Consider the following 25,874-nt stretch of genomic DNA (forward strand, 5'->3'; position numbering starts at 1 on the left):
ATTTCAATCTGCTTGTTCTGGCTCTTGATCTTCCTGTTCTTGGTCTTGATTCTCTTCCTGCTCCTCGTTCTCCTGTTCCCCCTCTTCTTGTTCCTCTTCGTCGTCTTCCTTGTCTTCGTCGTCTCCTTCGAGTGTTAGCTCGGTATCCACTTTCTCCAATTTCCCGTACGCATCCAACATCAGTTCCACTCTTTCAAGGATTTTTTGGTCGTCTGGTTCGAATCCGCAGTTTGGCTCCTTTACTGCCCTCCTGAAAACTCCAAAGAAATCCCAACGCTTGAATCTCGTCGTCGCCGCTGTGTCGGCCTCGAAAACCTTCACCTTCTCCTCCATAACGGCATTGAGTTTTCCTAAGCGAGCCTTGTGAACCTTCTTAATCCACTTGAACCATGTAGCTCTCAGGTTGACCCGTTTATACGGATGAGACACTTGGGTTACCGGATCAATATAAGGTTCGTTCAATGCCGGCAACACCGTTTTCTCCAAGTGCTCGAAAGCTCGGCCGACGCGTCGTACCTGAGCGCGCATCACTTCCTGTATGTATGGATCATTGTGGTAGCTCACCAAGCTCATCAACGTAGTAAACTTGTAGATCGCCTTGCACTTTCCCCTGTTGTCCTGCCATTTCTTCTCTGCTTGCTCTTCGAAGTATCGATTCCCGTAAAGTGCCTCCAGAGTGTTCGAGTTGGCCTGTGTTTTCTTCAGATTGGTAGTACCTGGCTCATAGTCCGGCACGGGAAGGATTTCTTCATCGTCCCAGACCTACAATGTTAGAGGTATGACCTGGAAATTACTGACACAGGAACTCACGTTGTTCTTCTTAATATTGAACTCTTTGTTCAACAAGATGAGCTCGTACTCCCATGGAGTTGGAGGTCGTGACCTCGAGCCTTCTTGGCCGGGCCACTGCATGCCAATCCAATCGATTGGTCTAGGTTCCTTGATTGGATCTTTATCGTTTGACCAGAAGCTCTTGAACTTCCCCATCTTGAATTGTGCGTCCGTATAGTCAAAGTGGTCGCCCTTTTTCAGAGTTTTTTTGTAGTCCTTCGCTTTTCTAACCGTTATATCATTTTTCGGCATGTTCTCTTCGCTGAAGTATTTCCACAGCAGCGCGCAACGACTGTTATTCTCTCCGAGAAATTGCAGGAGCAATGACCATTCGAGAACGTGTTCGGCGTCATAACATCGGTCTCCTCTCTCAGGATCTATGTCTTCGGTCCATCTTTTGTCGTGTCGTTTAAGCTGGTACCAGTCTGGCTTTGTCGGGTCCGAAGGGTCTCCAATATCATAGACCATTTTATATTTCTGAATCAATTAGTAATGGTGACCAGGAATGATCGAACTGATGAAAACACCTTCTCCAGATCACCCAACTTTGGCCAACGGGGTGAGTTGAGTCGTAAGCCTTTCTCGGTTTTTTTCCCGGGAACCGTGACACCGAGACATATTGCTGAGAACTTGACGCCTCTCTTCATCAGGGATCTTCGCGCAACTTCGGGCACGTCTTCTACCTCTTCATTTTCGTCGTCTTCTTAGTCTCCTACTTCCTTTTCGCTGCAAGGCATTTTCTCATCGGCGGTCCAACCTGAATAGGTCAAGCAGTCACTTTTGCTATCACACTGATCGTTCCCTCGGCGCCGCAGGTGATAGACAACTTCATTCCCACGTTTTGTAACATTGATTAAGTCCAAGTCACCGAACGCCGACAATTCATGGGGCGAAAAGTCAAATTTCGGGATGTGGTCGACAGATGCTCGGACATTCCGTTCGCATAATGCAACGGTAAGGAGGGACGTGCAAATGGTCTGACATAAGCGCATTGTGTAGTAAAGCTGGGATCTGGAAATGTATCGCTCGCAATTGTTGCCTTATATATCCGCCATCATCACAGTGCATTGAATCTTGCCACGTTGGATATCTACTACACGGCGCAGTCAAAGTGAACACCAAGGCAATAAGCACCCATTCCATGCCAAGGAACGAGCGCGATTTGAACGACTACACCTCATGAGATCTTCTATAGATTAAAGACATGATATCATACTCCCAGCCGATACTCACTAATTTGGCCGTTGGGCTGTAACTATGCGCGATGCCACAGACCGGAACTGTGCAGTGGAGGAGAGCTGTTGTTTTGTGTCACCGCTATTGCAATCCTTCTGTTGGTAGTTTTGTTAGTGTCAGACACGGTGTTTCAAATAACTCAACACTTGGCGATAGAACACTACAAGTAAGGCGTAGGTGGCACATAACACTTTACAAGAAGCCTACTTTGGGATCAAATGATGACGCGAGGTTCGCGCCGCATGATCAATATAATTTCGGCCTCCGAGTTTGACTGCGCTTCAAAAGACAGAAATCATTGATGGGTGTAAGTGGCTTCGCTCATCATAGTTTGAGAGAGGCAAGAGAGGTAACAGACCGTGCATACGTCGGTACAACGATGTATAGGATCCCTACAAGGGTAAAAGTTGATGTGGGATATGACAAACGATAGCATAATTACGATGATGTACGCACGAGTATCGTACGATTTGTCATTGAACTGATCTCGCTACGTCCGATTGCCAACCGTATCTATAGCTTCAATATCAAACTACTCAGCGTAGCTGGCGATACTAAATATCCTTACTTGTTTAGTCAAAATCGCACGTAGCATTGCTCTCGCATAAGTTCCAAACCGCCCAACTCTGGTAGTCCTTCGCCTTGTCCCAGCCACCGAGCTCGCTAGAGCATCCGTCATCCATAGTCGCGTTCTCAATACGATTATCCGGGAAGCAGTCATCTGACGAGAAGAACACTATGACTTCAAAAGCTTCGTCGGGTCCTTCGCTAGAAGCAGAAATAGCTCTCTCCTTGAAGCCTCCCCGGCCATCGAGTTCGAGATCGACCAGGACATCACCTCGGACATGACAGCCGTCTTCCTCGATCGCCACAGAGCGACGAAGATCGTTGTTCCCGTGACAGCCTTCAGAATCCCACAGGGCGTAGTACATGGCATTGACTGAACCAAAAAGCGGTGCGAGCCTGAGAAGTCGAAGTCGAAATGCGTGCATACTGTTAAGAAGTTACCATCAGCTCACTCCTTATAGATGAAAACTTGAAATCTCTGTGAACGTACGCTGGGCGAAGATATGGCTGTGCAGTGGAGGTGCTTAGACGCTGGCAAGGGTGGTGTTGGATTAACAATGATGCGGATGAGACGGGATTTAGTAAAGGGTTGGAGCGCTCTCTGGCGGTGTAGCCACATTTCACCGATGTGCAACTTATGCCGCTGAAACCTTAATCGCATATCTGTCTTGTTCACTGCACCGAGGTGGGACACAAGTTGTGTGCCGCACGTCTGAACACCGTGTAGGTATACGTGCTACGCCGCATGTGCTGCCGTACCGCAGCCCTCAACAGTGAGTTCAATACTCATCGAAAACATGGAACATTCAGGCCTCTAGGACTACAGTCATCGTGACCCCCGTTTCGACAGTCCTAGCGCAGTGGCGCGAGTTATATACATGAAACGCTGTTCTGAATAGTTGTTGTCTTACCTACCTACCTAAGACTTGTTGGAACCATTCTACCAGTCGTGGAGCCTGTTCACAGGCGCGATCATGCTCTTTTGGACAGTTGTATATTTGGACTGACGCGTGGCCGTAGTGCAGTGGCTTTCTCTAGCCACAAAGCTGACGTCGTAGGTCTCAAGGGCTCCAACTGCTGACCTAGTACAAGTACTTATGCCATCCGCCTACTCGCAAAAGTTCGATATCTGATTTAAGATTTGTGATTTTACCACTCTTCAAAACAATGGCAATGCATTAGCTCGCTTCATTTGCAATCTTTCCATTACTTTATTTGGCTCCGTTCATTGTCGCTATGCCATCGAGCGATTACGGTAGCATGGGCGAGAACAACATTCTCCCATTAGGCAGATCCGTCTACCCAGATGCCGTCAACATCGAGTTTAAAGGCGTATACAGTGGACGTAAGGTGCGTTACATCATTGAGAGAGGACTGGAAACGCAATGTTGCAAGAAGCAGCCGCTTTGCCTCAACATGTTCGGCGAGATTCTTGAGAAGTGCAAATGCAGAAAGTGTTCGTCGCCGCAAGTTCCTTCTATGGACGGCAAGTTTTGCCAGGATAACTGTGCTGATGGTATGTTCAATTCCATGCTCATACAATGAACTCGTTTAGGTGCGATACATCTAATTTCTCGCTCTAGGTCATGAGAAGAACGACAAAGGCGGCTGTTGTCCAATAGGCATGAAGGCAAACCAAGTTGGAAATGGATGCGAGTGCCCTGAAGGAAGAAAATCGAAACCTGGAGGAATCGGTTGCGACGATGATACCAGCAGTAGTCGCAAGGGTAATTGCCCCGATGGACAAGTCCTCGATCCAAAAGAAGGCAACAAACCCGACGACCCGAATCCGAAATGCCAAATAGATGACGAAAAAGATTGCAAGAAGCCCAAGATTCCAGCTACACGTACTGAAGGATACGAAACAGACATTTCCTATAAGCCGGACTGCGGAGAACCAAAAAATGAGAACGAGCGGCCGAGGTGCAAAGCCAAAACGCATTATACTTATACGTGGGTTGACACAGACGGAGTGGCACATGAAGAATGTCAAAAGACTAAACGATTTCAAGAGCACAAGAGAAGCAGAGTGAAAGAGCTGAGTGCAAACTTCAAAGAGAAGTGGTACAAACAGAAGCCACAGCGGGAGCAACAGAAGAAGGACAGGGCCGACAAGCTGTCTAAGCTTAAAGAGCACAGGGACAAGCTTCAGAAGGAGATGGAGGAGAGAGACAAACTGAAAGAACAAAACGACAAAAAGAAAGCACGGATGGGAAAGTGCTCCACCGTTACGGCGCTGATCATGGGTGTCGCCCAAAACACGGCTCAGAAACGGGACGAAGATCATCCCTACGATATGACGTCCAATTTTTTTGACGAGGAATTCTTCACTTCCGATGATCGCCTGGCAGACTGGCCAAATGACGTTGACATCGACACTGTCGCTTGTGTCTCGGACAAGTGCGTAGATGCAGAGGCGTACATGAAGTACTGGGAGGAGACTGCGCAGAGCCATGACTTGAAAAACTGGCCTACGTGTGGTCAAATCTCAGGCAGAAATTTGAACGCACGGTGCCGGAAACGGTCAGCATTTGAGCTGGCAAACAATATCTCATCGCTATCCGTCACTGTCGGGCTTTATGCAACCATGAGCGCTAGCGAACTGAATGAAATCGAAGAACGGAACCCAGTCGTTGCTTTTCAAATCCTCCTCGAGATCGGTCTCTTTGGCACTCGTTTGGGTATGTCGCTCATCGCACGTACCGCAACGAGTGTTGCAAGATGGGCGCCGAGATTGGCGAATATCGCGAAGAATACGGATCGACTGTTCAAACTCGCTCCGAAAGGACAAGGGACACCCAAAGGCCTAGAAGGGATGAAAGAAGGATTCAGGAGGATTGTGCAAAACCCAGCTTTCAAGCAGTGCTTGAAAGATGGGGTACCTTGATCGTGTAGCCTGGGCTAGGGATGTGCCGCTGTAGCTTTTGGTTCTGCTGTGAAGTGACCTAGCAACCTACTTGTGGAAAGGTAGTGTTTCGCTAAAATTGGCGGTAGTAGTAGGGAGGCTCGGCCCGTCTCCAATCCCCAGACCAGTGCTTTTCGTCTAAAAATACGATCTTTGCGTTCGCACCAGCCGCTTTAGTCCACGCACTCTGTACCTCTTCCCAGGGTACCCAGTTGTCTGTCCGCCAATACAGGCGATTCCGGTTGATATAATAAGCTTCGCACTTTATGTATGGCCACCGCCAGAGATCTGTATTCTTTGTCCTGGACGGGGATCGAGGCTCACCGCTCCGTAGCCAGCACAGCTCGAACTCCCTTGACACAAAAGGCCCGTAATCACCGCCGCTACCGTCTGCCACCTTCAGAACAAACTTTCGTAGTTGAGGAAGGCGGCAAACGACCTGGGTGGCGCTTTGAAGGAATGGCGCAAAGACCTGCGGATCCGGGAGCGTGCGAAATTTGTTGAAATAGGTTTTACGGGTATACCGTGCAGAGTCTCTGAAGACTAGATAATCAGCTGATTGAAGTGCATCGTCTTGCGCCTCCCCCCATTATTTCCCACCACTCGCTTAGCTCCGGATTAACCCTTGCCTTTGCAAACGCATCTTCATCCCGCTCGTAAAACCATCTACCATCTGCAGTCTCCGGAGCAACCTCAATAAAAAGCTCTTGAAGTGACTGAAAAGCCGTGTCTGCATGTTGTTCAATACTACGGAAGAATTCGGGACAGATGGTTAGTTCGCCAAAAAGGTGTAACGTTACAAGATGCGGAAACTGCGCAAGACGGCAAAACACAATGCTCCAGGCCTCCTCAATCCAACTGCCTGGTTCAACAAGCTTCTGTACAGGAACATCTTCGTCAGGCAATGTGGTGTGATTAATGTCCAGAACGATTTCCGTTAGTTGGTTCGCTGGTAGCAAGCAGAGTGATCGTGCAAGTTCTACTTGGATTAGTCTTCGAACCATGAGTCCACGACCCACACCCAGGACATACCGTTTCTATAGATTCTCCTCAGCTTACTACCAAACTCGTAAAGATCTCTTTCTTTGATCTTTATGTTAGTCATTTGAGGAAGATGACTTGTAACGATCGGAATCCACGTGGGTTTCAAATCAGCAAGCAATGTGTCGCATTGAAACTCGAAATGGGATACATGGTGTAGGTCAGGTAGAGGATCTCCTGTAAGCAGTTCAAACTTTCCACTGTTTGCTCTTGCTTCTCGAATATCTCTCCTGGCGTGTCCACTACATCTATGGTACTTGTTGCCGCCGAACTGAAATGTGCCCGGTGAGCAACGGTAAGCCTGGTGAAAGATGAGTGTGATGTTGGATTTCCTTGACGATCTCCGTTCAAGACCCGACAGTGTGTCGAATAACTCTCGTATGGATGCCGTAAATGCTTTGCTGTCGGCATCTCGATCTATCACAACCTCCAGGTCACAGCATGCGTCCATATTCGGCGGGTCCGGTAAGATAAAGTGGATCGTAAGCTGCTTCAAGTACTCTCGGCGTTGGATGTTTGCTCCCACAAAGAGCTGCTTAAAAGTGTCGAGCTCCGTAGTCTCCAAGCTGTTGATTTCCTTGAACGTATAGCGCTCGATAGAATCTTTCCATCGCCTGCTTATGGCCGCATATGACGCCAACCTGGCATTAGGTTGATGAGACCTGCGGATGCATTCTACGATCTCTGCATACAGTTCGGGCGCCAGCTTATCCATAGCGGATTGGTTCGAGATGCCGTAATCCTGGTATAAGGAAGAAATTATTGCAGGATATCGGATCAAGTCCGATGGGAAGTCGATTTGGCTGACAAGCGTGCACTTTCGGATGTGGGTGTCACCTTAGATGTTGAAATAGTTCGAAAAAGGACTTGATAACAGATACTCGAAGACAGTCGGTTATGAGTTCACGCGCGAGCGGCAATCAGAGCATAGGGATGGGGAAAGAGTGAGGGCAATTCTGGTTTTGAGGCACAGCAAGAACATGCGGCACAGTTATCCAGCCTTGGCAATGACGTGTCATTTGCTTCGTAAGTTGAATCAAAGCAGCAATTGGCCCCGCCCCACAAATGATTATTTCGAAACAGCCGCTCATCTCATTCAGTCATTCAATGAAATTCATTATCGTACAGTCGTAGGGCTTAGAATATGTTCGTACCCGATCCTTAGCCATATCTCACAGAGTCGTTTTCATAACCAATAATGGCTCTGCTCAGTCATCCAGGCGCCTACGGAGTGGGCATTGTAGAAAGGTGACGATCGGTTCCGTCTAATATCCAGCACTTGGGGGAAAACTGATCTGCAGGTCAGGCAAATTGCAACTCGCAAGGACAATTCTCATGCCACTAATACCAATCCTCCACCTCTGCCCGCTTTGTTGCTGTATTTAGCTCCCTGATTGTGCAACACGCTGATATGATCTTGAAGCTTTGATACTGTTCGATCGAACGCCCAGATCTAGACCTATTGGCTCGTGTCTCCTTCCACTGGCTGACTTCCAAGCATGCGAGACTCATCATGAGAGCTTCCAGGGTGTCTTGGGTAGCATTCCTGTGATCATCCTGTCTGGTCGAAGAGACCGTGGGGCGTCTCCGAATTAGATTCTCAATCCATCGCGCAATACGATCGAATTCATCCTTCAGCTGTAGCGATCGATCTCGTTGTCGACGCGTTTGCACGCCAGAAATATTGAAGATAGACCCAGTGAAAACCTCGAGCTCGGTAAGTGGCTGCGTTGGGTGACCTGAGTAGTCTATTGTGGCGCTATATATAGCGTCCTCGTAACTATATACATGGTAAGCGAGATCGCAGAATGGACGCATTCGACAAGTGGACTTACGCGTGACGAATGCTGAATGCTTCATCTCTCAAGTGCTCCCAATGAACGGCTCCGAGCTGCATCTTGCATTGGCGTTTCATTTGGTTCAGAAAGTCGGTCCATACCGCTCCGTCAGTCTTGCTGCTACCCTTTATGTCCTCATACCAGATCTTCCGTTCATCAATAGCGTCATAGAGAAGTCCATTGATCTTCTCAGAGCGATAGTATAGATACTGTGGTCCAAGATTATCATCTTCGTCCTTCTCTTCATCTTCACGTGGGCGTGTGGGCATGTCAAACTCGATTTGGGCTTTGTCCTTGATGTAAGTGAACCCGCTGGGCGCAAGACTATCAACCAGTTAGTAACCGGTGGGATATGACTTGCATGCGAGGAAATCGTGTCTCTTCCAAGATGAAGCTTACAAGTGAGGTCGATATTTGTTCGTTCTGATATTCTTGAACGTCTCCATATTGACCGGTATTCCTGTTTTGGAATAGTCTACACCAGTTGAATGCAATTCCGCAAGCATCGCACAATCTAGACGATATTAATAAGTAGGCAAATTGGCAGATTAGGTGCGTGCATACCTGGATCAGCTGTGCCGGCAGGCCGTTGATCTGCCAAGATCATATGCCTAGTCGCAATGAGCCCGAGCTGATCTGTGGCCATAAATTGAATGAAGAAGTCGGTCATGTCTTTCTTCTCTACAGTGCGTCCGATGTTCAGAGGGGCAGTGCGAGGATATTTGGCAGGCGTGTAGATGCACTGACACCCGGACACCGCTACTTTATCCCATATCACACTGTACGTATCACCATCGAGGTCTCCTCCACTCAAACAACTTGGCAGATCTCGTGCTCCTTTTTGAGAGAATACGATGCAATTTCTCAAAGCCCTCAGTGGGTGATGTTCCGGGGGGATGATGTTGGTCGCAACCTGGATATCGCCTGGATGCAGTGCTGGTGACCTAGTGATGAGCATTTGGCGGTTGTCCAGATCCAGTGTGTGGGAGCCAATGAAAGATGCATGGTCAAACACAACGAAAACTTCACCCTCCTCTAGATATTCTGTTTCATCCATGATCCCGAATAGTGTAACGCCTTGCTCAATGGGAATACGCGCTTTATACTTCATGAGGCGCAGCTCACGAAGTACAGCCGTCTCTACAACTGAGCGCATGAATTGATCTCTTCTATAGTCGATACCGTCGGATTCTAAGCGCCTGATCAGTTGTGGGAAACCAATACGATCGGCGACGCCTTGACGCTTGAGGAAACCCGCGGTATTTGCGATGTGCGCTGTAACGAACTGTAGCTTGCGTAATGCAGTGGCTTGCTGTTCTAAGAACCAATTAGCCGGCAAACGCATATCTTCGAGAATTTTGACCATCTATTCATGTGTCAGTAAATATGAGCTCATACGTCCATCATCTCAGCACATGCTTCGACGATCGTAGACTATCTTGCACAGTTAACAACGTACCTGTCGGTTCAAGACCAGCGGAATGGGCTTGTTTGCAGCATCGCAAATTTCCAGATTTTCGATATCGGCACTCTCAAACTTGACCATCGAATCTCGAACATTCATCGTGGTACCTTCGAGGCGATCATCTAGTGCGAGCATGCCTTTAGCTCCACCCCACCGGATCTGAAAGCAGGTAGCAGCACCCTTCTTCTGAGGAATCGAATCTCGGATGGCTTCGACAGCTGCACGAGAAAGCGTCCCCACACCATCGCTGAACATATGCTGCCCATCTCCCGTCGTAATGTCTGGCATCGTGGCATGTCGTACGCCGTGATAATCCAGCGAGATTGCGAATGGAGTCTCCGAAAATGCTTGGCCAATGCGAGCTGCGCAGCGAGCTGGTGAATAAATGTCACCGAATTTGCCTAGCGTCGGTATGACCGTGAAATAAGTCTCTAAGCGGTCTTTGTGCCAGAATGGAGCCATGAACCAGGCCGAATGGCTTCGCAAGGATGAGTGAGAGTAACCCAAGAATCCATACACCCTACCGCAGATCGCAATCCCATTGATCATGATTTGTTTGAACTTTTCATAGATCTCTTCATTGGAGACTCTTGAATTGAACTGTAGACCGGTGCCGTCTTCATCACAGAATTGAACGCGCAAAAAGTATTCAGTGTGATCCGGAAAACGCCGCAGGATACGATTCCTGGCTTCGGGATCAGGGCCATGGAGCGTGATACCTGTGGGCGTAACGGTGATCTTGTGGACCATGGTGAGGTTTTCCCGCCCCCTTTCCTAGAATCTATCAGCATACCATTGTTGACATCGAGTCAAGTATCGTACGGTTATGAGATCTTTGTGACAACCACTCTGTATTTCTTGTTCGTTCTGTTCAAGGTAATCCCAGATCTTCTCGGGGTCGAACACCGAAGCATCGATATCGATGCCCGGGAAAGGTATTTGGGAAAGTAGCTTTCGAACAGCCTCTGCTGAAACGAGGGGTTTCTGTTCATGTCATGTCAGTTGCCGCGAAGCTTCCATTGTCGTATAAGTTACCTCTAGAGAATATTTCATATCCGGATCGAGGGACTCCTCGAGCCGCGTGTTGATCTTCCACAATAGACTCTGAACAGTCCAAGGAGGCAAGAACGCGTTTCTTGCCAAAGCTTCTAGCTGAAACATAACCGCGAAGGGGACCGCGCGGCTCGTTTCTTGGATGGTCTGATTCAGGAGCTCCATACCTTTCTTCAGGCTGAGATGTGCATGCGACGGCAATACAGTGAGATCATGTCGGATGACGCTGAGGACTTCGCGCTGGATCAACAGATTTGACAGTGTGTAGAAGTCAACTGGAGAAACGCAGATGCGGTACACCAACGCTTGGCCAACAACTTTATGATGCGATGAACTGTGGCTTGGGAGTCCTGTAAGCCGTCGCTTAGTGTTTGTGTTTTTCTGTAGCAGTAGTGCAGCCATTAGATCCGCCAGATCCGGCTCATTTGTACCGAAGAGTCGAGGTGTTTCCCATAGGGTCAATACGAGCGCAGCAGGTCGTGAGGTGGCTACGATGCTCTCCACTGTTCGATATGGTATCTCAACCCTCGTGCGGCCGAACTCATCTTCGTATTCAAGGATCAAAGCCTTCTTAACGAACTTGGCTGTTCCGGCTGCAAATTTCCATTCCACCTCCGGAGAGTAAACCAACTGGCTGTCCACATACTGGTATATCCCGCACGAGAACGCTTGCGTGCGAAAGACGATCTTGTCATCTTGATCAGCTGAGGGAGGAAGCCTAGGCTCGTCAGCTTGAATTCAAACCAGGACTGTGAGACTCACTCGCTGCCTGCTCGTCGATCCTCTGCTGACTTCGTTAAGCACTTCAAGAGGAAAGGGTCGGGAGACTTCTTGCTGAGGCTGCAATAGACGTGTTTGCCCAGGATCATCAAACGAGCTTTAGATTGGTACTTAGAGAACATCCCAGGAGGCATAGCCTGCTCTCCATGTCCCTGTAGAAATTTTTGGCCATCCGTATACAGCAGGAAGGTGACACTTCCGAATGTCTTCTTGCGTGGTTTCTGGCAGGACCAGTCCTTGATGTACAGTGCCTTCACCAGGGGCGCTAGATGGGTCCGAAGCCCTTGGTCTGTCAAGTCCAGTGGTAGGCCTCGCATGAAAACTTCCATGGTGCTACGCGGTTTTTGTCGGTTGTGATGCACTGTACGAAAGGGTTGACGGGCACTTCGAGTCGACACGTCTGGAGCTTTGGTGCACTTGCAACAGGCGAATTGACGGGTGAAACGAGTATGTCGCTTGATCTCAGTAAGGAAAGCGCAGTTGGCTGGTCAAATATGATAAAGTGAAGGAGCGGGGTTGAGCTGCTGAGTGATCTGGGCCAATGAGTGTGCGGTGGTGTAACGGTTGTAAGGCTGATCTTGAGCGTCGGGCTATTAATCGAGGAAGGCCATCCAAATAAGAGAGCATAGGATGGTGAGCAAGAAGACTTTCCCGCCCGCGCCGCTCACGCTGAGCAAGTGCCCAACACCAAGTTTGCTGGTGGCAGCGAGAACACTGTGAACGTCGTTGTCGAGAGTGTCAATACAGCGAGTGGGGCAAGCGCTACCTACGGGTTAGGTTAGTTACGTGGGGGTCGTACCACCCATAATACGCAATGCGCTTCTTAGTAATCGTAAAAGAATCCGTGGAAGACGAGTACTATCCTCGCAACTATCCATAGCCACTATACTCATCAGCTCCAAGCCTTCCTGATGTTTGAGGACGTAAATAATTCAGGTCTTTCTTGCACCTACTCAATATCCGCAACATCGTCGTTGGCGCCTGTCGTTTCGGTGTGGATTGATGGCGAAGACGCGACATCACACCTACATTCTTTCTCGTCCGCGTAGCATCTATGACGGAGGAAGGCTTAATTGAATTTTCAACTTATGTGCCTCACACTCGAGCTTTGCCGAAATAGACCAAGCGAATGTAATGTACAGATCCTAACTAGACTGAACTCACGGTGCACATTGAGTGGCAACGAGAAGCATAAGTTAACGTGGCCATCCCTGTGAATGGGCGACAACGCCACCCGCGATGGCCATCACGTGAACGTGGGATCTCCATCAATCCTTGATGCGGCTGTGCAAGTGGCACAAGCGGTCGTGACTATGACGAAGATCAGTATGGTTACAGCAACTATCCCAGCGTCAAACCAATTTTCAAATGGCCTGCATCCGCTTTCCAAGATGCGGTTTAATGAGATTTCTAAATGTCCGCATTCTGAGACTTATCCGTTACCGCACTTCTTCATTTTCAGCCTTGTGGTAGACTTACCCCGCCCCGCGAGCACAGCCTTATTCGTACAGGGTGTGCCCACATTAACTCTTACACGCCGATGGCGCATGTAAAAACGTACAAATTCTGTTTAAGGAGGTTTGCGACACTGATAACTCGACCAGACTAAACTCACGGTACGCTTGGTTTGATAACGAGGTGTGCGAGCCAACGTGGCCACCCACTGTACATAGCCTCCCGATGCGCCCAAGCATCCTTATCTTCTCCATTTTCGATCAGTCCATACACGCAAGCTCTCAGTCTATCATTTGTTGCAACGGAGTCGATACGCAGCGACAGCGCAGATAGTAAACAAAGATTTCAGTACCAGCCGCTTGACAGCTCTGGCTCCTCCATCCGGCTCATCGAAGTAGAACCAAAATTCCAACACACGGCACAGTCCAGATTCGACTGTTCAACTCGGCCCTCTCAGGGGAGTACACGTGTCTCTCATACGTTTGGGGACGAGAAAGCGATGGGGACGCCCCTTTCCTGTCCATTGCAACGGCCAGATCTTCCACGTATAAGGTAGTTCTATATGTGAAGTTGCCACTGCCGGACCTAACAGGAGCTAGGCGAATTCCCACGCCTAACGGTATAACTAGTGGTAGTAATTGCGATAGCAAGAGCAATGCCTATAGCATCATTCGGAAACAGGAATGTGCTTCTTCAGTCATTACTGCGGGCCGCAAGCGGTACAATTAACACATCAGACGAATTGTCGAAGCAGCGATCGGCAAATAACGAGAACAATACCCTTCCTCACGTCCTCCGCCATCTCATCCAAATTTGAGGTCGCGCGCCAATATTGTTGAGTACAGGACATGGAAGACAAAGGCGCTAATGGTAGCAGCGACAGGGTAGGAGAAAAAACCAAGCAAGGTCTAGACAAGGCAGAGATCAACCACGGAAGTGCAAGTGATGATACCGAATACGAGATGACGCGGATTCTAGCGGTCCGTCTTCATCGCTGAAAGCTGCAATATCGTGTCAAATGGCTTGCTTATAGGCTGCTCTGGACTGATACACCGTATCTCATTATAAAAATAGCCCATACAAGCTCCGTAAGTTTTACGAGATAGATCCTATCATAACAGGCCCTGTAAGAGGGCCCAGTCTCTATAAATAGTGTTAGGAAGAAATGATTATTACCTCTTGACACCTGCATGCTGCTCTCCGTGTACACTAGGCACGATCTTCGATGCGGCATATAGTCGCACACTTTGGCTGGACTGACACCACACCTTTTCAGCTGTGCTCTGAAAATGTTATTCCTCAGGATACACCATCTTCCGTCCGACGCCTCCATCTATCACCACTTCTTGTCCCGTAACGAAGCCTGTCCCAATCAGATACTCAGCAGCCTTAGCAACATCGTCCACCTTTCCCACCCTTCCAGCCGGATGCCATTCAGCATCCTCCTTAGTCAGGCCCTCTTCCCATGCTGCACCAGACACGTCAGCCTCCGCTCGTTCGTTCATCACGTGGATCCACCCTGGCAAGATTGCATTCACGCGAATCTTGTGTCTGTGGCCTAAAGATACGCTCATCGACTGTGTCAATCCAAGAATACCAGCTTTGGCAGCCGAATATGCCTCATGATTATCTTCAGCCTGGTGGGCACGCGTCGACGAGATGTTGATGATGGTACCTGGGGAGCCTGGCGCGCTTGATCCGGCCTTCAAAAGAGGTACACATAGACGACTGAGCACGTATGGCGCAGTCAGGCCAACGGCAATCTTCGTGTCCCAGTCTTCCATGGTCTCGTCGCCATCGTCCTCCATGGGCTTGCCCGCTCCAACCCCTTCGGTTGCCATAGCGTTGTTGATGAGAACATCGAGTTTTCCGTCGAACACGTCTTTCACGTCATCAACAATGGATTTGATGTATTCTCGATCTCGCAGATCGCAGAGAGAAGCTTTCCATATGGCTTGGGATGAGGCTGACTTCCATTTATCCGCTGACTTTTTGACGTGCTCGAGCTCGATTGAGTTGGCATCGAGTATGTAAACGGAGTGTCCGGCGCCCAAAAAGTGTCGAAAGAGTCCGCGTCCGATACCACGTGCTCCGCCGGTGATGAGTATTCTTAGAGGTTGCGTGCCAGACATTCTTTTCGCGAGGGTAAGGTCTCGTCGCGGGTCAACTTCTATGACGTCAGCTCTGCAGAAAAGAGGTGCGATACTAAGGACCAGTAACGAGGGCTTTATACAGCAATTTAATCAGCTGAGACAAGGGAAAACTTTGCTTGAGCAACCAGGACGGTTAGCTGATGGAGGAAGCGAGCATTGCTGGAAGAAGAAGCAGCTAGCTTTGAGCAAAGTGGGGCCTTCCCTCGTTACGCTTAGCGTACCAGCATCTTGCAATCTCTGGCTACGATGATATATTTGCATGAGCCACCATCTTCGGGTGCTCAGCGTAGAATGGCAGGTCCATATATACGATGCGAGTTATGCCAAAGGCTTAGAGCGGACTCACTGCGGATCTCTCCAGACAACTCACACGATGAGAAGAGAAGGGACGTTCATTAGATAATGAAGGTAATCCATCATTGACTTGCAAGTTTTGCATACGCTCTGTGCCATTTCAACGAGTCAAGAGACATCAAGAGGCTGCGAAAGAGTGGGAAGCAAGTTATCTAGCGCCACTGAGACGCATCCATCGAGCGACCAAGAACTAGAGTCTATCATGCTGTACAATATCAGCCCTTGCAACTAGGTCTACTAAACCAGAGCTGCAAGTACACAGTATCATATTGTCCATATATTGTCGCTGTAAGATCGAATGGCTGCGCTTCAGCTACCGGAACCGAATGTGATCCTCCGCAGCAGCAACTCCTCCATCTCACATACGAGCGTGTCCTTCTTTGTGCTAATGTCCACGTAAAAGTCGTCATATCCTGCATCGCAAGTATATATGACCTTTCCTTTGCACTTGAACACGATGAACTTGTCCACGAACGGCTCGTTGCAGACCTGCATTCGCAATGGAACATCGACCAGAGTGCTGCCCAGAGCGACGAAATCCACTGTCTGGAAGACTTCTACGGCAAGGTACTGCAAATCTTGAAAGCCCAAGCTCCCGCTGGCAAGTTTCTCAAGCCAGGTCCAAGCACGAATATGCAGTGGTATGCACAAGGTTATCACCTTAATCCAGCGATTGACGTTGGGTTTGGGGAAGAACATAGGCCTGAAGGAGCTGCTATCCGATGGCGTACATACGCCAGTGATATGGAAGTGATGCGTCTTGTAGAAAATCTGTGTCGCAAGGATGCCAAACTCTGGGGCCATCTCGTGATAACGTTTCAGCGTCTTCCAACCGTTTTGATGACCGAAGCAGTGCTCCTTGCCGCGCGGCCTGATATCGTCGTTGAGTTCGGGGTCGAAGGACAAGATCTTCACCTTTAGCTCATCGGGAAGTTTGCTCCAGCCTTTTCCGAACTTCTCGTTCAGAACCTCGACTCCCTTGATAACGGCGGGCTTGTGGACTTCGATGAAGAACGGAGTATCGGACCAAACGAAGACGCCGGGCGCAACTTCAACGCGTTTCTCCGCGAGGATTTGAACGGGCTGTTTTGGTGCCAGTTTCATGTCTAGAACGAACCGTTGTCAGAATGACTGCGGCTGCAAGGCTTCGTGTGTAAAAAATTTACCGTGGTAGAGGGGGACGGGCTGCGAAAGCGCACCGCTAGGGGCGGCTTTGTCGACGATGTTTAAGCCCGCGAAGATATCGACGTTGGTAGCTGTCGTGTCTGGAAGATCTTCTTTTGGTTGATGAGTAATGCAGGCTTGTCGTATCGACGGACCGTCAATTGTAATTTCCGGTGTCTTGACCGCACCGCTGCCAACAGTGTCCTCGTCCATGATATTGGCAACATACATGGTATTGACCAGTTCGACAGAGTCGGGGTCGCTGGCATGGTCTGAAACGTCGGTTGAGGCCGCCATGGTGGGGCGATGGATTTGCAGAGCCGGGTGGCTGTTGGTACAGTGTTGAGGTGTGTCGACGCCGTGCAACCTTAGAAGGTAATCGGCAAGTCGAGAAAATTTTTATGTCGTAACGCGGAGGAAAAGACTCGGTTGCGCCTGCATAATGGCGAAGAGACGCTCGAATATTGGTATGGCGCTGCTTCCAGGACGTGCGACAGTGATGCTGTCTTTCTGGGTTGCCCGGGCAAGTGCAGCTCTCGTGATTAATCTATGACAAAGCACGTTAGCGGAACCACCAATAATCTGATGTTCAACATGTTCTCTGAGAATTTGCTTCAAACATACCGTCTACGTAATGTGACGTATGATTCACTCTTCCAATCGGTCATCTTCGACCTTTTTTACGTTCCTGACAACATTGGGGTGCCATTACGTGGCGTCAATCATAACTCGCAAAGTTTTTGTGAACTCTTCAGAGACATGTAATGGAATAGATATCAAAAGGGTAGAGTTCTAATGGAGAGCCAAGAACACAAGCTCTCAAGTTCGCCGAATGCTGCAAAGGTAACCAAGGGCTGACCTGCGAGGTGGAGCCGTTCCGCCGGGAGGAATTGGGATGTATTAGATATGTGTAAGCTGCGATGTAATTGTGCGAACGACATTGAAAGGGATCTGGTATTGCGGCCACATGGCTTCGAGCAGCTGGTGCGATAGTCATTGATACAAATCTAGTACACATGGCCGCATAGTGTATCGTGACAAGGTCGAGAACATGGCCGTCGCGTCAAATGGGTCCAACATGGCTAGGGAACTTTGTGTTGCAGGTTTCGCATCGGAAAGCTGGGGTATGGCGATCACATGCCCAGCCTGGCAAAAGGGGTGGCCCAGACAGCAACGATTGACATGCATGGATAAATGGATCCCACGTGACCGGGCATTGGCATTACATACACAGTAGTAGCATCGCAGCCTGATCAGAGACCAATACCTGCACAGATGAAAGCGACCGAGGATACGGGGACACATGGCGGTGGTGTTGAAGGTCCCGGAAACCCCTGTCAGGCGCGAGAGCTTCCCCACCCTCCCGCACATATCAACCAATCAAGACGTTAGCGTCAGCCCTGGGGTGTGATGGATAGCTCCAGGCTGGACAGCATCTGAATTTAAAGAGCATGCACCTTCCCGCGACTCTTCCGCGGCGTGCCGCACGCGAGCTACTCAGGGCTATCAGGGGCAGAAAACTCTTCGTGTGCAATCATGGAAAACCCCGTCTTGGGCGGAACATTGCGGCTGGAAGGATGTTGCAGTACAAATAGGGCTGATGAAGGGACGTCAAAGGCAAGTAGAAAGTAGAAGAGAAGAGGTGGAGGTGGACACGATGCGCTAGCGGTCAGCCGCACGCAGTAGATCAACGGCGGATTCGGTGCCGGGGCTGCCAAAGGCTGGGAGGATCTGCGCAGGCCGACGTTTGACGCCGCGGGTTTCCACGCAGGACACGTCGAATCGCCGGCTGCTGCATTGCGCGTCGTCCCGGCACCAACACCGACGCGTTCTGCAGCTGGTCGCGATGGCAGAGCACTGCAGCAGAGAATCAGGTGTCGACATCTGATGGGGGCGCGCATCACCATGGGTGCCTGGATCTCGCGTAGATGATCCGGGGTTGCCCGCCTACGATTTGCTGCAGTCTCCAGCGCGACGCGACGTGGGTGCTCGACGTGGGTGCTCACCGGATGCTGCGAATAGGCAGCACAAAACTGATGACGGAGACGCAGGTGGACTCTGTCGCGTCCGAGTAGAGCGCGACGAGAAGCGGGAAGGCGTGCCCCAAGCTCTGATGATTTGCGGTTAGCGTGCGCGTGGTGATTACCTGTCCAGTCTCGAGAAGCAGGCGCGAGGCGGCGCACGAGGAAAGTGCGAAGCGGCAAGGGTGGCCAGCAGCATCTTGCAGGTACGCGACCGAGGGCCCGCGACGAAATTGATGCAGAGAAGCGAGGCCGCGATGCAGACGGCGTGCGAAAAACTGAATCTGTTCCCTGAAACGGCCGTGCTGGGAGTGGCCCGTGCGCGGTCGAACCGCTAAGGCGGTGCGATACCGTATTTATTGAACTCGTACATAGGCGTCGGTTCCCCTCCAACCTGAAGAGCTCGTCCGCGCCAATTTTCCCCCGGCCCGCGCACACCCACGTGACCTGCAACACTCAACAGCACCCTGCCCCACCCCCAGTGCCCCCATGGCGCCCTGACTGGCCCTCGTAATTTATAATACTCCCCGCCCGTGCGTCCGCCCAGCGCAGCCAGAATGAGGTACGTCGACTCCAGCATGCGTCTGCAACCTATGGCAAGAGTGCCCGCTAACAATGCACAGTGGCTCGCACAGCCGGCTCGACAGGCTTGTCACGTGAGTACCCTTCACCTACTTCCCTCTTCGCTGCAAATACAAGTCGCTTGCTTCCATGCCATGTCGCGCCTTCCTTCGCTTGCTGTTGCTCCTGCATCCTCTTGACTGACGCCCGGCCAGACTCCTCGAGACCGGCAGCACTCCATTGATCCGGAACACGGCTGCAGACCAGCTAGCCGATGTCCAGAAGCAGCATCCGGAAGATTTATTCAATTTACTTACACGCGTCATTCCGTACCTGCGGTCCAAGAGCTGGGAGACCAGGGTCGCTGCTGCCAGGGCCGTAGGAGGCATCATCGCCAACGCGGAAAAGTTCGACCCAAACGCCGAGGATGAGCCCATCAAGGCCGAGGTCAAATCCGAGTCCAACGGCCACGTCAAGGAGGAGGGCAGCAATGGCACCATCAAAAAGGAGGAGAATGGTGCAGAGAGCGACTCGCTCGACGAAGACCTTCTCGATCTTCGGACCATGGACATGGGCTCCATACTGAGGTACGGCAAGCAGCTTCTCGGCAGCGCTGGCAAAGAATACGACTACAAACTCGCCGGCATGGATCCTGCTTCACGGCTCGCACATCAGAAGAAGACCCTATCCCAACGACTTGGTCTCGCAGGTGAATACATGGAGGAAGAACTTGTTACTGAGCATGACCTTCCAGCACAAACCCCAGCTGTGCGCACCCCAGCACCGCATCGCATAGATACTTCAGTGCAGCGATCAGATAGCATGGCTTCTGCATCGGCCCTCTCTCCTCCACCGCCCGGCACCCCGAGCGGCGATCAGTCCGGGCTTAGCAAGCGTCAACTTAACGCACTGAAGCGCAAAGCGAAGAAAGACATCTCGAAGCAAGCGAACAAAGTACAAATCGTCGACTTTGGATCTGCCCACCGCAAGAGCTCACACGACATACCCCAGACGCCAGCCAGTGCACATCCCCATGCCGTCAAGCAGGAACCAAAAGAAGACGCTGACGCCACGGGCACAGACGATTACTTTTCTCTGGAACGGAATGGTGCCGAGGACGACCAGAAGTTCGTGAAAGAATTCAAGGGCGAACCGGTACCTGATAAGTCATCGTTCCAGACGGAAGCAGAAGAGCAAGGGCTGGAGTGGCCATTCGAGCGTGTCTGCGAATACCTCAGTGTAGAGTTGTTTGACCATGCTTGGGAAGTACGGCATGGTGCTGCCATGGGTCTTCGAGAGATACTCCGTGTGCATGGCGCTGGTGCCGGGCGGTTGAAGGGCAAGACTCGCTCGCAAAACGATCAGCTCAATCAAAGATGGCTCAACGATCTCGCATGTCGCTTCTGTTGTGTGTTCATGCTCGACAGGTTTGCCGATTACACGGGCGACAATGCCGTCGCACCCGTTCGTGAAACTACTGGACAAGCGCTTGGTGCGTTACTCCAACACCTCTCACAAGAAAACGTCCTCGCCACATTCCACGTTCTTAATCGCCTCATTTCACCGGAGGACGCCCCCACACATGCTCTATGGCAGATATCACAAGGCGGTATGATGGGTTTGCGGTACTTGGTCGCCGTGAGAAGCGACCTTCTTCTTCAAGACGACACCCTTATGGACGGAGTGCTCAACGCTGTTATCAAGGGCTTGGGCGACTCTGACGATGACGTTCGTGCCATCAGCGCCGCGACACTGATTCCTGTTGCCAAGGAATTTGTCGAGATGCGACCTGACAGACTAAAGGAACTCATCAATGAAGTCTGGGCGTGTTTGTCCAGTCTGACAGATGATCTCAGTGCCAGTACTGGGTTCATTATGGACCTCTTGGCGAAGCTATGCAGCTTCCCCAAGGTCTTGGAAGCGATGCAGGCCAACGCTCAGATGGATGAATCTCAGTCTTTCCATGAGCTGGTGCCACGTCTGTTCCCCTTCCTTCGGCACACCATCACCAGTGTACGTGCTGCAGTCCTCCGTGCGTTAAGCACTTTCCTCGACATTCAAGACGCAGGAAAGGATGGTTGGATTGACAGCAAAGCCCTTCAATTGGTATTCCAGAACATACTTCTGGAGAGGAACGAGGGTGTACTGCGATTATCCATGCAGCTCTGGAATTCGCTTCTCGATGTACTTGGAAGTGCGGAGCTGCCATTGCATCTTGGCCCCATCCTTGGATCTATCGTTCCTCTCTCATTGACACCTATTGGTGTACCTCGCCACCCGATACACATGGATCAGTCTCTGCTCATCAAGCCGTCCGGTCAAGCCTTTGGCCCTCCTGCAAACCAGCAAGTCTCCCGACGCTCGACGCCGCCACAAAACGGCGAGCGTGCAATCAAGAAGCGGAAACAGTCTCGTGTCAGTAGAGAGGAGACACCGGCGTCAGCTAGTACCTCTTCCCACAACGTCGATGGCCCCATGGTCAACGGTGATTTGGAGCTCGTTGGCTCTGAAGTCATGATCCGCTCAAGAATTTCTGCCGCACAAGCCCTTGGAAAAGCGATCGCAACATGGCCGGAGGATTCAAGATTACAGACCTTCAAAACCACGTTGATCCCTCCCCTCACCTCTACAAACTCTACGACCCAGCTAATAGCAGCGATGATCATGGAGGAGTTCGGCCAATCGCTTTCGGCTAAGGACGAGCTCGCGGAAGCCTTCGTCAAACCGCTCTCAGACATCGTAGAGGGTGAGAGGCCCACCGCATACGAGGACCTCGTTCCGAAGTTGCAAATTGTTCGAACGCAATGCACCGCTTTGCTGAACGTCTTCCGCGACCACCACGTGCAAAATCTCCCCAACATCGCAATAGTCGTCCAAGGTCAACCCGAGGCGAGTCAATACGCGTTCTCCGTGGCGGATGCTGAGAAGATTCTGAGTGTTTCCTACGAGAAGTTGAAAAAGGCCATGACCCCGGCAGCGCGTATGATGGCTCTCGCCAACTTGGAGACCACGAAAGCAGAAGTGGAAACCACCTTGCGTGAAGCCAGGGATATCAAGGAGGAGCGCGACGTTCGAATCAAGGCTGCCGCCGCTGGAGCGCTCGTGTCCCTCAAATCTCCTCCAGGAAAGCCTTCCCCTGCGATCAAGGCCATGATGGACAGCATCAAGAAGGAAGAGAACGTGGAACTCCAGAAACGCTCGGCTCGCGCTGTGGCAGGGTTCATCGTTCATCTTGTCGACAAGAACAAGACAGGTGTTGTCAAGAAGGTCGTCGGCAACCTCGTCAAGTTCTATTGCATGGAAACCGCGGAGACACCCGAATTCCCCGCGCACGCAAGCATTGAGGATGGCATTCTCACTCTCAAAAAGGACGAAGATATTCGTGATCATCCTGATGCCGCCAAGTTCGCGGAAGAATCAAGAGCCGCTCGCATTACTAAGCGCGGTGCTCGCGAGGGTCTGGAGCAAGTTGTGCAAAACTTTGGCGCCCAAATCTTCGCAAAGGTCCCGATTCTGAAGGACTTGATTGAGAAACCCATCCGAAAAGCATTCACCGAAGATGCACTCCCATCAGAGATCGAAGACGAAGATGGTGTGTTCGGACAAGAGGTTGTCGACGCCTTCTCGACGCTGCGCGCACTGGTCGGAAGCTTTCACCCCGATGTCCATCAGTTCATCAAGGATCTCCTTCCGCTCGTCGCTAAGGCTATACAGTCACGACTTTACGTTCTACGTTACGTTGCGGCCAAGTGCTTTGCAACGATCTGCAGTGTCATGTCTGTCGAAGGGATTACGATGCTTGTCGAGAGTGTCCTTCCATCCATTAGCAGATCCGATCACCTGCATGCTCGGCAAGGTGCGATCGAGTGCGTGTACCATCTCATTCACGTCATGGAAGACAGCATTCTCCCATACGTGATCTTCTTGATCACCCCAGTCCTCGGTAGGATGAGCGACTCCGACAACGATGTTCGTCTCCTCGCGACAACCAGCTTCGCCACTCTCGTCAAACTGGTTCCGCTTGAAGCAGGTATACCCGACCCGCCAGGGCTTCCAGAGACGTTGCTGCAAGGAAGGGATAAAGAGCGGAAATTCGTTGCCCAAATGCTGGACGCAAAGAAAGTCGAGCCTTTCGAGATTCCAGTCGGCATCAAAGCCACACTTCGTTCCTACCAACAAGACGGCGTCAACTGGTTGGCTTTCCTCAACAGATACAACCTCCATGGCATCCTTTGCGACGATATGGGTCTCGGAAAGACTTTACAAACTCTCTGTATGGTTGCCTCTGACCATCACTTGCGCGCCGAAGAATTCGCGAAGACGCAGGACCCCAACTTCCGCCGCGTGCCTACACTTATCGTCTGCCCGCCTACACTTTCTGGACACTGGCAGCAAGAGATCCGACAGTATGCGCCGTTCCTTTCATGCGTAGCGTATGTGGGATCACCTGCCATTCGAGGCCAGCACAGGGATCAGCTCGACAAGGTTGACATTGTCATCACCTCGTACGATATTTGTCGCAACGACAACGACGTCTTGAAGCCGTTCAGCTGGAACTATGTCGTTCTCGACGAAGGTCATCTCATCAAGAATGCCAAGTCGAAGACTAGCCAGGCTGTCAAGAATTTCCAGTCTAATCATCGTCTCATTCTCTCCGGTACGCCTATTCAGAACAATGTGCTCGAGTTGTGGTCGCTGTTTGACTTCCTTATGCCTGGCTTCCTTGGTTCCGAGAAGGTCTTCCAGGAGCGATTCGCCAAACCTATTGCGGCATCGCGCTTTGCCAAGTCCTCTTCGAAGGAGCAGGAGCGTGGTGCTCTCGCCATCGAAGCCCTCCACAAGCAGGTCCTACCCTTCTTGTTGCGTCGCCTCAAGGAAGAGGTGCTCGACGACCTCCCACCGAAGATCCTACAGAATTACTACTGCGATCTCTCTGACCTGCAACGCAAGCTCTTCGATGAGTTTACGAAAAAGGAAAGCAAGGAGATCCAGGCAAAGGCTGGCAATGCCGACCGCGACAGCAAACAGCACATCTTCCAAGCGCTGCAATACATGAGAAAGCTTTGCAACGGCCCTTCGATGGTGATCAAGCCAAACCACAAGCAGTACGATGCTACTCAAGCCTATCTGAAGAAGAACAATACCTCGATAGAAGATATCGCGCATGCTCCCAAACTTGGTGCCCTGAAGGATTTGTTGGTCGATTGCGGTATCGGAGCTGCAGATGTGGAGAAGGAGAAGGGCATCACTACCAACGGTGACCTTCCTGAAGCCGTCTCACAGCATCGTGCCCTCGTCTTTTGCCAAATGAAGGAGATGCTCGATGCGGTCCAGACACAGGTCCTGCAGAAGTGCTTACCTTCCGTGCAGTTCATGCGTCTCGATGGTAGCGTTGATGCTACCAAGCGTCAAGACATCGTCAACAAGTTCAACTCCGATCCCTCATACGACGTCCTACTCCTCACCACTAGCGTTGGTGGTCTCGGTCTTAATTTGACTGGAGCTGATACAGTCATATTCGTCGAGCACGACTGGAACCCGCAGAAGGATATTCAGGCCATGGACCGCGCGCATCGTATCGGTCAGAAGAAGGTCGTCAACGTGTACCGCATTATCACGCGCGGTACTCTGGAGGAAAAGATTCTCAAGTACGTGTCTCCATTTCGCCCCTTATGTCACACATACTAACTACAACCAGTCTCCAACGCTTCAAGATCGACGTCGCCTCCACCGTCGTCAACCAACAAAACGCCGGCCTTGGCTCCATGCAAACAGACCAGATCCTCGACCTGTTCAATGTATCCGCCGATTCAGCAGATCCCTCTGCGTTGCCGCCGCCGCCGTCCAACGACAAGGATGGCGGCACGGGTATCTCAGAAAACGACGCAGTCGATGCGGAAGGAAATCTTAGGGAGAAGGGCAAGAAGGGCTTCCTCGATGAGATTGGCGAGCTGTGGGATGAAAGCCAGTACGAGGAAGAGTTCGATTTGGAGGGCTTCTTAGGCAAGATGAAGAACTGAGACCTTCGCTTGGAAGGTGTTGAGCTGTAAGATGGCGCCATGCATTTGGTTCGAGGGTGGAAGGACTCCACCGTCATCAGCACAACAATGGCACTCTAGGAATAAGTTTTTGGCGTTGGAACACCTCATCGGTACGGTGTGGTTACTTGTTTTGTATATTTACGGGCACTATCTAGTTTTAGCATGGCGCTGGAGGAATTGTTTTCTCCTTTTCTCGCCTACGAGCCACGGAAGTGTGGTTGGTGGGTAAGGCTGTATTAGGTAGTTAGAGACTTATTTGCACATCGGATGTGCGAAGAATCGACGAGCTCGTGTTCGTGTCGTATCTTGGTTTTACGAATGCATTGTCTACAGATCCGTTGCGGAAAAAGTTTCTAGCTATATTGGCACTACACCTGCCGTGTTGAAGTCTGGGTAGCACGGTTGGTTT

At 50.8% G+C, this 25,874-nt stretch overlaps 6 protein-coding genes across 6 annotated transcripts; 2 read left to right on the forward strand and 4 right to left on the reverse strand.

Moving 5' to 3' along the window:
• Positions 1-3: 3 nt before the first annotated feature.
• On the reverse strand, positions 4-1,299 carry N0V89_001252 (uncharacterized protein; the record flags this gene model as incomplete). Its single annotated transcript, XM_056210065.1, has 2 exons — positions 4-762; positions 811-1,299. The coding sequence occupies 2 exons, from the start codon at positions 1,297-1,299 to the stop codon at positions 4-6; spliced, it is 1,248 nt and encodes a 415-aa protein (XP_056076887.1).
• Positions 1,300-3,870: 2,571 nt separating this feature from the next.
• N0V89_001253 (uncharacterized protein) lies at positions 3,871-5,521 on the forward strand (the record flags this gene model as incomplete). The annotated part of the gene is made up of 3 exons (XM_056210066.1): positions 3,871-3,984; positions 4,036-4,150; positions 4,218-5,521. The coding sequence occupies 3 exons, from the start codon at positions 3,871-3,873 to the stop codon at positions 5,519-5,521; spliced, it is 1,533 nt and encodes a 510-aa protein (XP_056076888.1).
• Positions 5,522-8,411: 2,890 nt separating this feature from the next.
• Positions 8,412-12,045, reverse strand: N0V89_001254 (uncharacterized protein; the record flags this gene model as incomplete). The annotated part of the gene is made up of 7 exons (XM_056210067.1): positions 8,412-8,742; positions 8,818-8,932; positions 8,983-9,784; positions 9,878-10,657; positions 10,706-10,867; positions 10,919-11,654; positions 11,699-12,045. 7 exons carry the CDS (start codon positions 12,043-12,045, stop codon positions 8,412-8,414), a joined length of 3,273 nt encoding a protein of 1,090 aa, XP_056076889.1.
• Positions 12,046-14,463: 2,418 nt separating this feature from the next.
• N0V89_001255 (uncharacterized protein) lies at positions 14,464-15,551 on the reverse strand (the record flags this gene model as incomplete). Its single annotated transcript, XM_056210068.1, has 2 exons — positions 14,464-15,396; positions 15,546-15,551. 2 exons carry the CDS (start codon positions 15,549-15,551, stop codon positions 14,464-14,466), a joined length of 939 nt encoding a protein of 312 aa, XP_056076890.1.
• A 436-nt stretch (positions 15,552-15,987) lies between these two features.
• Positions 15,988-17,139, reverse strand: N0V89_001256 (uncharacterized protein; the record flags this gene model as incomplete). The annotated part of the gene is made up of 2 exons (XM_056210069.1): positions 15,988-16,784; positions 16,878-17,139. The coding sequence occupies 2 exons, from the start codon at positions 17,137-17,139 to the stop codon at positions 15,988-15,990; spliced, it is 1,059 nt and encodes a 352-aa protein (XP_056076891.1).
• Positions 17,140-19,420: 2,281 nt separating this feature from the next.
• MOT1 (TATA-binding protein-associated factor mot1) lies at positions 19,421-25,444 on the forward strand (the record flags this gene model as incomplete). Its single annotated transcript, XM_056210070.1, has 4 exons — positions 19,421-19,425; positions 19,487-19,519; positions 19,640-25,072; positions 25,123-25,444. The coding sequence occupies 4 exons, from the start codon at positions 19,421-19,423 to the stop codon at positions 25,442-25,444; spliced, it is 5,793 nt and encodes a 1,930-aa protein (XP_056076892.1).
• Positions 25,445-25,874: the final 430 nt, after the last annotated feature.

This window comes from Didymosphaeria variabile (genome assembly GCF_027946475.1).
Source record: "Didymosphaeria variabile strain IMI 356815 chromosome Unknown scaffold_1, whole genome shotgun sequence".
NCBI lineage: Eukaryota > Fungi > Ascomycota > Dothideomycetes > Pleosporales > Didymosphaeriaceae > Didymosphaeria > Didymosphaeria variabile.